General features: G+C 34.2%; 1 protein-coding gene across 2 annotated transcripts; it reads right to left on the reverse strand.

Annotated features, from left to right (window-relative positions):
• Positions 1–4,128: 4,128 nt before the first annotated feature.
• LOC117908965 (probable E3 ubiquitin-protein ligase ZFP1) lies at positions 4,129–13,028 on the reverse strand. Of its 2 annotated transcripts, none has more exons than XM_034822830.1 (7): positions 12,927–13,028; positions 12,588–12,655; positions 9,657–10,529; positions 8,112–8,503; positions 7,855–7,953; positions 7,604–7,768; positions 4,129–4,625 (listed from the first exon to the last, which is right to left on the reverse strand). In XM_034822830.1, exons 3-7 carry the CDS (start codon positions 10,495–10,497, stop codon positions 4,491–4,493), a joined length of 1,632 nt encoding a protein of 543 aa, XP_034678721.1. In that variant the 5' UTR covers positions 10,498–10,529; positions 12,588–12,655; positions 12,927–13,028; the 3' UTR covers positions 4,129–4,490. The 2 variants fall into 2 exon arrangements, with proteins under 2 accessions (XP_034678721.1, XP_034678720.1); XM_034822829.1 differs by having other exon boundaries at positions 12,579–12,655.
• Between the last annotated feature and the right edge of the window lie 223 nt (positions 13,029–13,251).

A 13,251-nucleotide genomic window follows, 5' to 3' on the forward strand; every position in this document is an offset into this window, starting at 1 on the left:
AATCTGAGTCGAACTCCTGGAACCATGGTCCACTTTGAGAGAAGTAGCTCTTCACTCCTAGAATGCCTTGCATCGATGAGAGATGATTGCAGAATTCACAGAATGTATAAGACTTGTGGTGCTGTGTGTAATGATCCAAACACAGCCCTCTTCCATCATGCCCAATTCGTTAGCTGTTTGAAATAGACGCACTGGCATTGATAAAGAGGAATGAAGCACAAAGACTCTTGATTGCCTTCCTTTAAGCCGCTCAAGCTCATCTGATAAAGGAGAAGAGGAATTGACAGTAAATGGTGGAAGAGCCAGAAGGTAGCCAATTTCTGAACCCACTTGCTTGAGGGCATCAGCAAGACATGGAATGATATCAGTGGCAGCAGAGTCAGTGTCCTCGTATATCACAGTGATCCAACGCCATCGCCAGGATCCAACAATGGCAGCCACTGCATTCACTTGCCAGTACCTACTTGGTGAGGCTTGAACCAGGAATGGCCACCGATCTGTTGCCCATTTGGGAGTTGAATCAGCCAGTGAAAGAACAGGAATACGAGCATGGCCACCAACTTCTGCAACTAAAGGCACCTCCTCCCAAGTCTGAAGGCCTACAATGGCCTGCACTTGCTGCTTCTCTATGTGGTCCATGGCTGCAGTCCAGATCATTATGGTTAGAAACACCATTCATTATCTTTCTTTTCAGTTCATATCAATCCTACTTTGCTTTTTTCGGATCATAGTATGCTATGACTGTATGCCATCATTGATGATAGTTCTGCCAATTTACACGATGGCATTGAGCTCAACTTAGTGTTTTTTACTGATTTCATATTACCCAGAATTCTTATATATATCAATAGAGACTATCTGAAGGCTGTGGTTGTGGAAATTTTACCTGAAAGCCTCGCGCGAAGAGGATCGCCTTGAGAGTCTCTCAAACGCAAAACCAATCGTTGATTAGTCTTGTTGTAGAAATCATCAATGGCCAACTCCATTGCTACTTTCTCTTCTTTGCCCACACGGGAACCATAATCAACAATGACTCCTATACTGCCATTGCTGTGGCTGATGCCTCCATGATCAGCTGCTGCTTGTAAGAGCAACAGCATCCATGCCATGAAAGAGAAGAAAAATCGACTCATTTGAAGATAGCCCATCTCCTATATTTTCTTATGAAAGTTCATCTCTGGCCACCATTTAAGCTTTAAAATTCAACAGTCAATGAAAGTCAAAGCCCCATGACTTCGCAGGTTTTACAGGAATCTTTGAAGAGTCGAGGATGAACTTGCATGGTGAGGGAGAAAAACGCGTTGCCCACTTCAAAGTCCCACATTTTTTATTTTTTAAGCATCATAGTCGAGTCATAAGCATAGAAGTTGTTAAGATTTTATCCCTGTTTGGAAACTAATTTTGAAAACAATTTTTTTGTTTTGAAAAACTTTTTAAAATAAAATAATGTTTTGAGAATTTGGTTCGAATAGAATATATTGGAAGTGTTTCTGGTAACTTTTTGTATAGTTTTCCAAGAAGAAATTGAAAATTTGGAAATATTTTGACAACTTTTACATTTTCAAAGAGAATATTTTTTTTTTTTTTTTCATAATGTCTAAAAATAAAAGAGTTTTGAAAAAATGTTTTTCAAAAAGCTTTTAAAAAATAAAAATATATGAAAAAAAAAATACTCATTTGAATAAATAAATTTTAGATGACGTTGACTAAATAGAAAACGTTAAAATATTTAAATTTTTTATTCAACTAAAAATAATATTGATATCAATCAGTATAATTAAAATGAATTTATAAAATATTAATTTATCTTTTTGATATATTTGTAAAATTTAAGTACTGATCTATTCATATTTATAGATACTTATTCTAATTAATTTTGTTCTATTATTTTTAAATAGTGATTGCTCTATGTATGGATACCAAAAAAGTCTAAATCAACCAAATATATTAATTAATTTTTTTTTATAACCACCTTAACATACATAATGACTTACACCAATTCTATATTATTATTTTTTAAATGCATTATGAATCATTTGACCTTTTTAATTTTTTAATTTTTAGTGTGGCCAAAAGTCATTTGTTGATTTGATGAGTCTAATTTGGAAAGATTGCCTCTATCTTCCTAATGAATATAGTCTTTTCCTGTCATCAAATCAATCAAGAAGAAATTTTTTATTTTATTTCTTCTTATTAGGTCTATGTATGTATAAAATATATATGAATGGAATCCAAAGTTGACTCGATCAAATTGTCCTTGTTTGTAATAAGAAATCGGTGAATATAACTTTTGTTGGGTGACGTTTGTTTTTTCAACTTTTGACTTAAAGCAATTTGTTTTTAGATTTTAAGTTTTTTTTTTTTTATAACTTATAATAAACTTTTCATCAATAGAAAAAATAATATATTGTTTTCTTTTATTTTTTAATATTTAATAAAAATAAAATATTAAAAAAACAAACAATCTAATATTTAACATTATTAAGCATTAAAGTTTTATTTAGATTTAAATAAATAAAAAAAAGAAACATCACCTTACTTTCCATTGAAAATTCAAGGTTGTTTTTTCCTCAATAGAAGAGTCACATGTATTTCTAAAACGGATTGAGTAAATACAAGTTAGTTTTTTTATAAGGTAGAGTTGAATTGAAAGTTTTAATTAAGTTAAAATGTTTTAATTAATTTGGAAAGAATTTTAAATTTAGCATTTAAAAAGATGTTTTTTTTTTCAAATAATAAAAATAATTTGGAAATGAATTTTCAATTGAAGATTTAAAATTAAGAATTTTAAAAAGAAAAAAAATTCACATTTTATTTAATTTAACATATGAAATCTTTCCAAATTCTTTTAACACACTTAAGTTTTTAAATTGTTTTTAATAAAATATGATTTCTAAATTGATTCTAATTTCATTAATTTTTTTCTTACATATTTTCTACCTAAATGTGTTTTTTTGTGAAACACATTGAGAGAGACTCAACTTAACTTGTCATACTATTCTTACTCTCTAAAAAAAAATTCAAAGATTGGAAGACTTGCATCCCTTTAGCAAGATTAGGATATATTTATTGGAACAATTGGAGATTGTTGCATCGCCAACGTAGATCAAGTTGTAAGTTCTAAAGAATAAGTTTTTAAAATAAAGCAACCAGATAAATTTATGTGACTTGATTCATGGATTTAGGTTTAAAGTTTTACACCTCATGATTTTTTACCTTCACGGGGTTTTCCACGTAAAAATGGGAGGATTCAAAGAATTTGTTTAAGCATTTTTTAAAAGATTATAATAATGGAGGAATAAACCAAGGGATGGATGCAATTATGGATGTTATATGCTTTGGATACATACTTTGCAGGTAAGACCTATAAGATTTTGGGGATCCTCATGCGGATATTGTGTACTTCAGAGCAAAACATGCATGGCAACCCAAAATGTTAAGAACATATCTCTCACAATCGCCCATACATCTCTCCAGTCATCATCGAGTCTCTCTCCTATGCGACATTGTTGGACTCAATTTTTCTCTTTTGTTGATTCTATGTAGCACCTTAGCTCGGATGATGCCATACCAACGCCTCAAGGACTGGTAACTTGCTCCCATGAATGTCTATGGAATAAGACCAGGGATGACGCAGTCTTACAAGGGATCATGTCAAGATTTGGCAGTGGTTCGACGGCACAAGTTGCTAGCATACGAGGCAAGCACACAGACCCTTATAGCTCTAGTTAGTCCATGTGGGATTTAACAAAATCCCCTATGCCAATACATTGCTGCATCTCCTTACATTGTATCTTACAATCACCCTTCCATCTCTTAGTTCATGTTGGTTTTCACAATTACCCTATATGCAAACATATTCTTCTCTCTTCAAGGAATCTCATAATTCCCCTCTTATGCTGACTCTATGCTGACAGTACATATATCATCTCCACGTAAAATCTCACATATTTATATCCAAAGTTATAAAGGAAATTATAAAAACATCTCTGAAAAGAGTGTCTCATCTTAAAATTCACTGATCCAACTTTTAACCCAAACCCACCTGCAAACAGAACATCATTCATTCGCTTCAAAAGTCTGACACCCAACAAACAAATAAGTAAATCAAAATAATGGATTTTCGACTTTGGACAAGGTTATAATGGTATACTATAATACATCAATGCATAACTTCAGAGGACTGGCATCATATACATCAATGCATAACTCCAAAGGAGTGTGACATGTTAACTGAAAGTTAATACACAAGTGCATCCAGAGCATAACCCATGAATTAATGACAAAGTCTGTACAGTTATGACAGCCCAGGACAGTCACTGAAAGCCAACAAATAAATGGTTTAAACAGTGTGTTAGTCATATACCTGTATTTATATACGGTATGATACATAACGAAGTACCAACTTGGTTAAGATAAGATAGATTAGTCAGAAAACAAAGGGCTGCCTGCATAAGCTTTCAACCATCGCCACTCCTTTATACATCCTTCTATTTTGGGGTCATTGCTGGGGCTTTGCAGATGGGGCAGACATTCTTCACCAGCAGCCACTTCTTCAAGCAACCTGCATGGTACTCATGCCCACAATCAAGAAATCCAATCTTCTCTTGATTCCGATACTCCTCCTGCAAACAAATCCCAAGTTGCATATTTGTCAAATAGAAATATAAGCTTTCTTCTTGTGACCTAAAATAATGATATATCAATAGCTTCATGGCTTGGTTATTATTCAGCAATAAAGGGCACTGGGAAATACGGTGCAGCTGAAGAAGAATGAAAGAAGGGAATAGAGAAAGGAATAAAAAAACTACTCTGAATAAATTCAAGATTGTTTTCTAACAACTAATTTTATAATTTTATTGTATATATAAGGACTGAATAATTGTCTATAATAGTAAATGTTTATAGACCTAAGATCCCAATCCTAATCCAAAACAATCCTAATATTATTCCTAATAGGAAAAATAAACTTGAATTCTAAATAAAGTATAATTTAATAAACCTAATTAGAATAGGAAACTTAAATATATGGAAGCCTAATCTAATTCTAATTCCTAGTACTAAAAAAATTCTATTTTTATTACACTAAGGCAGTTTAGCCTTAGCATTATTTCTTGAGTGCTTCTGCATCAAAACTAGACTGACAAGAAAACTTTAGCCATTTCAAGGTTTCTCAGCTCTCAGCTCTTCCTCTCCAATCCACATACTTTCGTTACCTCGTTTCATGATATCAAAAACTAGCATCTCTTTAAGGATAGTATTTTTGCAGTCAACATCATCTATTTTTTGATTCACATCACTCATGTGATCTATTCTGTTGTTCAAATTTTTGAGCTGTCACAACCCTTTTGATGTAGCTGTTTTGTAGGTATTAGTGTCTTCCTCCTTAAGGGGCTGCATTGTCAACTTCTCACCATCCTTTCAGAATGAATATGTGTTTGGTTTTGTGAAATAGACCTCATCTTTGTCATACAACCATGGTCTTCCAAATAGAATTTGAGAAGCATCCATAGGCACAATATCACACCAAGCCTCATCATTAATAGCATTCCCCACAGGGAACTTCACTGTAACTGGCACCTTGTTCCCTTTCAAAATCATGCAATTTTGTAAGGGGTAGGATGCTTTTCAATGGACAACTTCAACTTTTCAACACTCTTTTTTGAAACAATATTATCCCTGTTACCACTATCAAGAATAACACTGTACACCTTACAACCGTATAATACATGTTTGCTGATAATATTATATTGGCTTCAATCTTTTTATTCAACTTTTGGTGTTGTCATCCACAAGTAAAACAACTGGTTTTTGACATGCTGCCTGGGTTTTAATGGAACAAGGCTATTTTCATTTCAAACTTCAGTATTTTTTAACGTTTTACACCCTTATCAACACAGATGCTACTATATCACCAATTCAACTATTTATGGTAGACTCCATCATTCTTTCCTGCTAGTTTTTTTTTTTTTTTCTTTCCCAGTTTGATCACTCCAAAAACTTTGAACAGCAGTCTCCTATGTGACACACCATCAAAGCACCCAGAAATAGGTTTTCTTGCACCATACCTTCTTTTTGGCCATTAAGGCATATTGTCAAGCATCTTCCAAGTTGAACAAACCATCCACTCCCATCTCATCTCTAATTGATGAATTCAAGCCCATAAGGTTATGAGATATAATTTGTTCATTATTCTCATTGAAACCAGCCTGAGTAGAGAGATTTATCAAACTCAGAAGCATACACCCACCCAACTGAGGCACCTCTTTGTTCCAATGAGTGGAACTGCACATAAACTCCATCACATAATCAGCCAGTAAGAATTGTTTCTGCATTTTAGCTTTCATGTATTCTCATCACATGTGCTAACTTTTAGTTTCCCTTGTCGACTATGTGGCCCTTCAACTCTCTTCCGCCATTGAAGAACAATACCCTTCAACTTTAAGCTTTACAAACAACATTTTTCTTTCTTCAACCAAAGGTTTCTCCAAACTTGATTCCTAATTCAAATAATTTTCGGCATGCATCTTCCCAAAAAAATCAGCAACTTCAATTCTGATTCCTCCATTCAAATCAAGTGTATGAACCAACTTATCTTCCAACTCATTTTGTTTGATGTTCTATTTGTCTAGAATCATAAAAGGGGTTTTCTTCTACCTCAAAAGATTCTTCCTCATGACTACCTCCTGCTATGTCCAAGGCAGTACAGTGCCTTCCAGACTCTTCATATGGGCTTCCATCAATTCACATCGCTGAAGCATTTGAACAGCTTGTGACAAATCCTCAATCATTCACCTCATCTACACCATCTCTGATGGTTGATCTTGGTTCCCTCTTTCACCATGACCCCTTACCAAGTCCAACCATGGTATAAAAGTATAGATCTAGGTATTTTTGGGCTGACACCAATTTGACACACCAGAAAAAGAATGGGGAAAAGGGAATTAAGAAAGGAATAAAAAAAACAACTCTTGAATAAATTAGAGAGAGAGAGAGAGAGTTTTCTAACAAATAATTTTATCGAACAAATAGTGAATGAAAAATTCTCTGTTCCCAAATATAATAGGAAATCAATCCTAATCTTGACTGAATCATTCCTAATAGGAAACATAAACTACAAGCCTAGATAAAATAGAATCCACTAAAATTCTAATCAGAACATAAATAAAGCCTTATCAAATAGTGAACTTAACTTGAATATAAGGACACCTACTCTATATTCTAATTCCTAATGCTAAGATACTCCTATTTTATTATACTAATGAGGTCTAGCCCTAGCCCCTAGCAAAGCTCTTGCCATGTTAAAGAAGAAAAAAGCATACATACCACTACAACAATATTTAGAGAAAATAGCAAGTTTGGCAAACTAACTGAAAATTATTCTAGAAAGTTGGAATTCATTAAATTATATATGATAAAAATTGGAATGAAAACTGAAAAGGTCAAATTATAACAAGCTTTTCAACTGCTTGAGTAATTTTTTTTTGATAGGTAAAGTGTCACCTAAAAAAAACAACAAAAACACAAGCACTCACTGGCCCTCAACAAGAACCCAGCCATTCCACAAAGTTAATTTTCAACTGCTTGAGTAATATGACAATACCTGGCATATAATGCAAGAATCATTTTCCAGATCCATACTTGCTGCCTCTTCCAGATTGAGACAAGTTGAAGATATATAAGTTCTAGTTTTTAGACAATTTGTAATGGATTCCTCTGACAATCCAGTGCTTACGTGACCAATCCGTTCCCCCAATGCAAGAAGCTCCTGCAATACATTCATATATAGGTTGCCCATATCCAACAATCAAACCTTCTTTACAAAGATTAAGTAATCAAGCTTCCTGTGGGTACCTCATAAGACATATCTTCTATGTCTAATCGCATATCTCTGTGATGGTCAATGAGATCCCCTACTTCATAAAATGCTGAAAGATCTAGTATGGCAACTTCCTACATACATCAACATATGGCACATGTTAATGCATATTACAGAAGAATCCAAGCAGTTGATGACTGCTAATATACCATATACTGCATTTCAAATAAAACAAAATCACAGACAGAGAGAGAGGAAATGGAAAATTGCAGAAATGGTGAGAAAATATTACTTCTGCTGGGAGCATTCTCAAGTAAGGAAGATTATGATGTCTCGATGTTGCCTCAGGTGCAACACCCCCTCGATTAGATCGGTATATCCTAATCCCAGTTGGTGGAACAGGTCCTGGATGCCTGGGCCCTGCCTCTACACCAACCTGAGGAGGCACAGGACCACGTGAACTAATTGTGGGAAGTCTATACGAAGATGCCACCACTTGAGGGTGGAAATGGCTTCTTGCTCCTTGCATAGGTGGTGGTGGTGGTGGTGGATAATGAAGAGTATGGGGCCGGTGAAGGACAGGAGGTTGAAGGTAATTTGTGGAACTTCTGCCACTAGATGTATCATGATATCCCTGTATACCCACATTCCCAGCCTCTCTAGAACCTCCACTGATATTGCTCCCTGGAAAGTAAATGGGAGAAACATCATTAGATCAGAATGTAATAAGTGTATATATATATATGTATTTTTTTTTTGTTAAGTGAGCGCAAATATAGTAAGGGGCAGAAAGCCACAAATATAATAAGTGTATATATTTTATAGCTACTATTAGAACAAAACAAGTATAACTGGTTTTTCCTTAGGCTCTGTTTGTCACAATGCAAAAAATCTCCTTAACAAATAAAGTAAGCTGATCTCAAACAGCAACAACCACCTATACACATAGTTGTCAAAAACTGACTTTCCTTAGGCTTTGTTGTTGTTGTTTATTTATTTATTTATTTATTTATTTATTTTATAGCCTCTTTTTGTCACAATGCAAACAAGCTCCTTGAAAATAAACAAAGTAAGCTGGTCTCAAACAGCAAGAACCACTTCTAAGTTGTCAAAAATTTACAACAAGTATGTTAATGAATTAATGATACAAAATGCAATCTGACAAAAACATTGAAAAAAATAAAAAAAGACAATAAAGGGAGTGATGAGGATGAATCTCCAAGATATCTCAAATCAGCATTAGTTGCAATTAAAGTAGGATTAGTATTAGTTGGAATTAAATTGGGATTAGTATTTATTGGAGTCAAATTAGTATTGGCTAATTAAGTTATAGGAGAATTAGAATTAGAGTCATAATAGGTTTTTAGAATCCTAGTAAACTTGCATTTCCTAAAGAAGCCTTCTTGCATACTTTGCAATTTTCAATGGTGAGATTCCTAGAAGAGCTTAGTGAGAGTCTAAGGTTCTATCCCTTCTTCTCCTTATCTTCTTTTTGTCTATTTTATTTTATTTTGCTGCCATAAATTTTATCTCTTGTTCCTCTCCTTAAACCCTAAAAGATAAAAACCCTAACCCACCAATTTGATTGTAGGCAGCCATCCTTGAGTTGTCCTACATCAGGAAAGGAGGGAGAGATATCACACACATGGGGAGGAGGCGAGGACAGACATATCTGACACATACATGACATGATTCAGAAAATCCCTGTTGGAAATATTTCTACAGCCAGCCGGTTGACCATAAAGTCAATGTGTAGAAATAAAACTTGATTTTGTCATTAAATGGCTTCCATTCAAAAACCTAAAATGAGAAACAAATATATGGGATGACAATATACCATGCAAATAAGGTAAAGCAGGTCCATGATTCCAGGCCAAAGTTCCCCCATCACTACCGTTATTGCCTGATTGTTGGTCGACCCAGGGATTGCCAGAAGGCTGAAAAGGATGGCCAATATAGTTTCCTTGAACCAAATGGTTATGATTATGTGCCAGAACAGAATCCAGTCCAACAGCACCTGATCTGTTCCTCACACTTCTGTGAGATCCTACTTCCATGATTGAAGGAGCATTATTCCCTCTGTACTGTGGCTGGGCAAAAGATGCAGAATCCATCATGGAAACCCCGGATTCAAGATGCCTTGTATTGAAAGGAGGAACTGAAGAACTAGAGCTCGCTAAGCCATTAATATACTGAAAATTCCCCAGGATGCCTTCAGCATTCTTTCGTTTGCATGCACCTCTAACACCATCCATAAAGTGATTTTCCCTCCCATACTCATCTGTAGAAACTCCAATGACTCCATGATTGCTGGAAGATGGCAACTGATCAGATGGTCCGTGATTTATAGAAACAGGGAACCCTCGGTTTCCAGATGAAGGGGTCAAGTAAGGATTATAAATGTTGGATCCAGGAGCAACACCCATATCAAGACTTGGGACTGGATGATGATGCTGAACACCATTGTACTGCCCAATCCCATAGAACATAGCAGAGCCATCATAATGCTCAGGTAAATGACGTACATCAAAATTACTTGAATTCCCTGGAGCTGATAACATGCTGTGCATATTAGGCTGTGGAAAATTTGTTACACTGATAACATGATGTCCTTGGTTCCGTTCATCCATTTGCAAATCAATCATCTGACCAGTGCACATCATATTTCTTTGCCCCATGTTGTTGAATAATTCAATACTGTGAGTCGTCCCTGCTTGAAGTCAAAATATTTGTAGAGATGCAGTCAGAAATATCATCAGGGAATAATAACCCAAAACATAAGCAGACATCTAAATATCATGAGAAAATCTAAATTGGCGACCTTTCATCAACCCAGTCATTTATGTGTCCTTAATTCAAGTAGGAGGTGGTAGAATATGATAGACAATGAATAACTAAAGAAAGAGAAGTCATCAAATAAATTTCCATCTATGTTCAACTTACAGCTCAAAATCGGGACATGGCATTCAACCTCCTTGCATATTCTCAAAGAGTTCAAAAATGGGAGATCATGTACATAAACAACCCAAATATCCCTCTTCTCTTAATTTAGAATATTCTATATTAGCTTCTTAATGAAGCATATCAAATCCTATAGTTTTGTTGATTATGAGAAGAGTGAACAATTCCTTTGTTCTCTGATTCCAATTTCCATGAAAAGAATGCTCTTCCCAAGTGAAATACAAAAGTTTGGGACTACCTCAAAACACTAAAGAATGACTCATGTCTAGTACTTGCCCCTAACTTGCTTGAAATGATCCAAATAATAAATGAAAGTTTAGTCCTTGTCCCCATATGAAATTCTCCACAGGAGTACAATCTACTAAACTAATCTACACAGTTGTTCATAAACAGGCACTTATACCCAATAAATGGATTATTTGACATACTCCAAATTCCAAAGAACCCTTCTAAGAAGAATTGTTGAAAAAAAAACAACTGTAGTGGTTTGTACAAGGGAGGGGAAAAGGGCAAAAGGGCACTCTGGCTAAACTCATTGATTCTCTTCCTATTTGTTTGATTCTACTTTACCCAACACATCACAACTACCACAAAACTTTGTGTTATCACAGGCGTTATTCATAATAATCTAGCAACAACATTTATATTCTGCACCTGAATTTGTCCAAAACAGTATATCACAGAAGCTCTACTTCTTTGCTGCATTCTAAATTCAATACATTTGCCTGTATTACTGGATAACAGCACAATTACCTAGAAGTTCAACAAAATTTCCAAGGAGAAAAAGCAATGAACTGAGATGGCACAATACACCATCAGCAGTCAAGGTTAAGCAAGACAGAAACAAAAAGGGAGGCATAATATAAGAGACCATGTATCAGAACAAAGGCAATGCAAAAGTTTGCAACATTCAAGGTGAAACAACAAGAAGAAGAAAAAGAAAGAAAACCACATATGTGTTCAAGATGTAAATTTCAAAACCCATATAGCATAGTCATTTTGAAGCAAAAAAGCAACTGATAAAGCAAGTTTCTCATTGTAATATATTCATCAAAACTCAGTATAAATAAATTTTAACAAGAAAGCAATTTCATTCCACTTGGAATACAGTGTGGAAACCACATGAACCAATTTAAACATTGAAAGGATAAATAAAAAGAAAATAATATATCTGTTATATGGCTAAGAAATGATCCAGAAGTAAAAATGCTTATTGGGTTTTATCACTGCAATAGCAGTTCAACGAAATCCAAGTAGACCTAAGTTTTAAAAAGGACCAATCTTGCAAGAACAATAAAAACGGAATATGCAAGCAACAAACCTAAATGATCGCCAATGAAATTTCCCACTCTGAGAAACAGCAAAAAAATAACAAACTTCACAATAAATCAGAATTTAAACTCAAACCAAAAACACAATTTCTAAAATAAATTCAAGCATTTACATTCCGCTTGCTTGTTGACAAAAGGCAACAAAATAAAAGAATTCAAAATTTTAACATTAGACCTTAGACGACTTTTAATTAGGGACCGGAAAATTCAAAAACCAGAACATGAAATTGAACAGATTTTAGATTTTCAAATTTTTTAGAAAATACCCAAAAAAATATAACCTAAAATTCAATTTTTTATTCTCTGATTCCTTTCCTTTTTAACAATTTTCTCGGCAACCAAAAAAATAAAAGTTACATATCATGATCGGTGACTTTTCCCTAAAAAAACACACAAATTGTCACCAGAGACCAAATTTACAGAAAAAAAAAAAAAGAATCCAAAAGAAAAAGATTGAAATTCGGTACCTTTTTTACCTCAACAAACATAGAGCTTCACCGATTAAGTCTCCGGAAACCAAAACCCAAATGTATACCGAAAATCCCTGCAAACATACCAAAGAAACCCTTACTTCCTTCGAAACCAACAAAAATCCAAGGGTTACCACAATCGGTCAAACAAACCCTAGAATTAAAAAGATACCCATTTCAATTCCGACCCCCAACGGCTAAAACCACAAGGAATTCAACAAACTGAACCGGGAAAAAACAAAAAGACACAGATTCCTTTTAAAAAAAGTTGGGGAAAATTGAAATTAAAATGGGGCTTGAACGCAAAATTGCAATTGCGAGAAGATAATTAATAAGAAAGCATACGAATCGGAGGATGCAAGGGCGCAGGAGATCGAGAGATCTATGAGAGAAAGAGAAGAACGATAGAGAGAGAGATTCGTACTCACAGAGAAGCCAATTGCGTATTTCGTAATTTAGGTATACATATTTATATGCAAAAAGTATTTACCAAATCAGAAACGGGGGAGAATAACGTCAAGACGCACTATCAAAAATATATATATTTTTAATTTTAATTATTTATAAACACTTTAAACATAAAATAATTTTAATAAATAAGTAATATAAAATAATAATATAAAACTAAATATACAATAAATAAATTTAAAGGTTTAAAATATAATATTTT

This window comes from Vitis riparia, chromosome 19, assembly GCF_004353265.1.
Source record: "Vitis riparia cultivar Riparia Gloire de Montpellier isolate 1030 chromosome 19, EGFV_Vit.rip_1.0, whole genome shotgun sequence".
Taxonomy (NCBI): domain Eukaryota; kingdom Viridiplantae; phylum Streptophyta; class Magnoliopsida; order Vitales; family Vitaceae; genus Vitis; species Vitis riparia.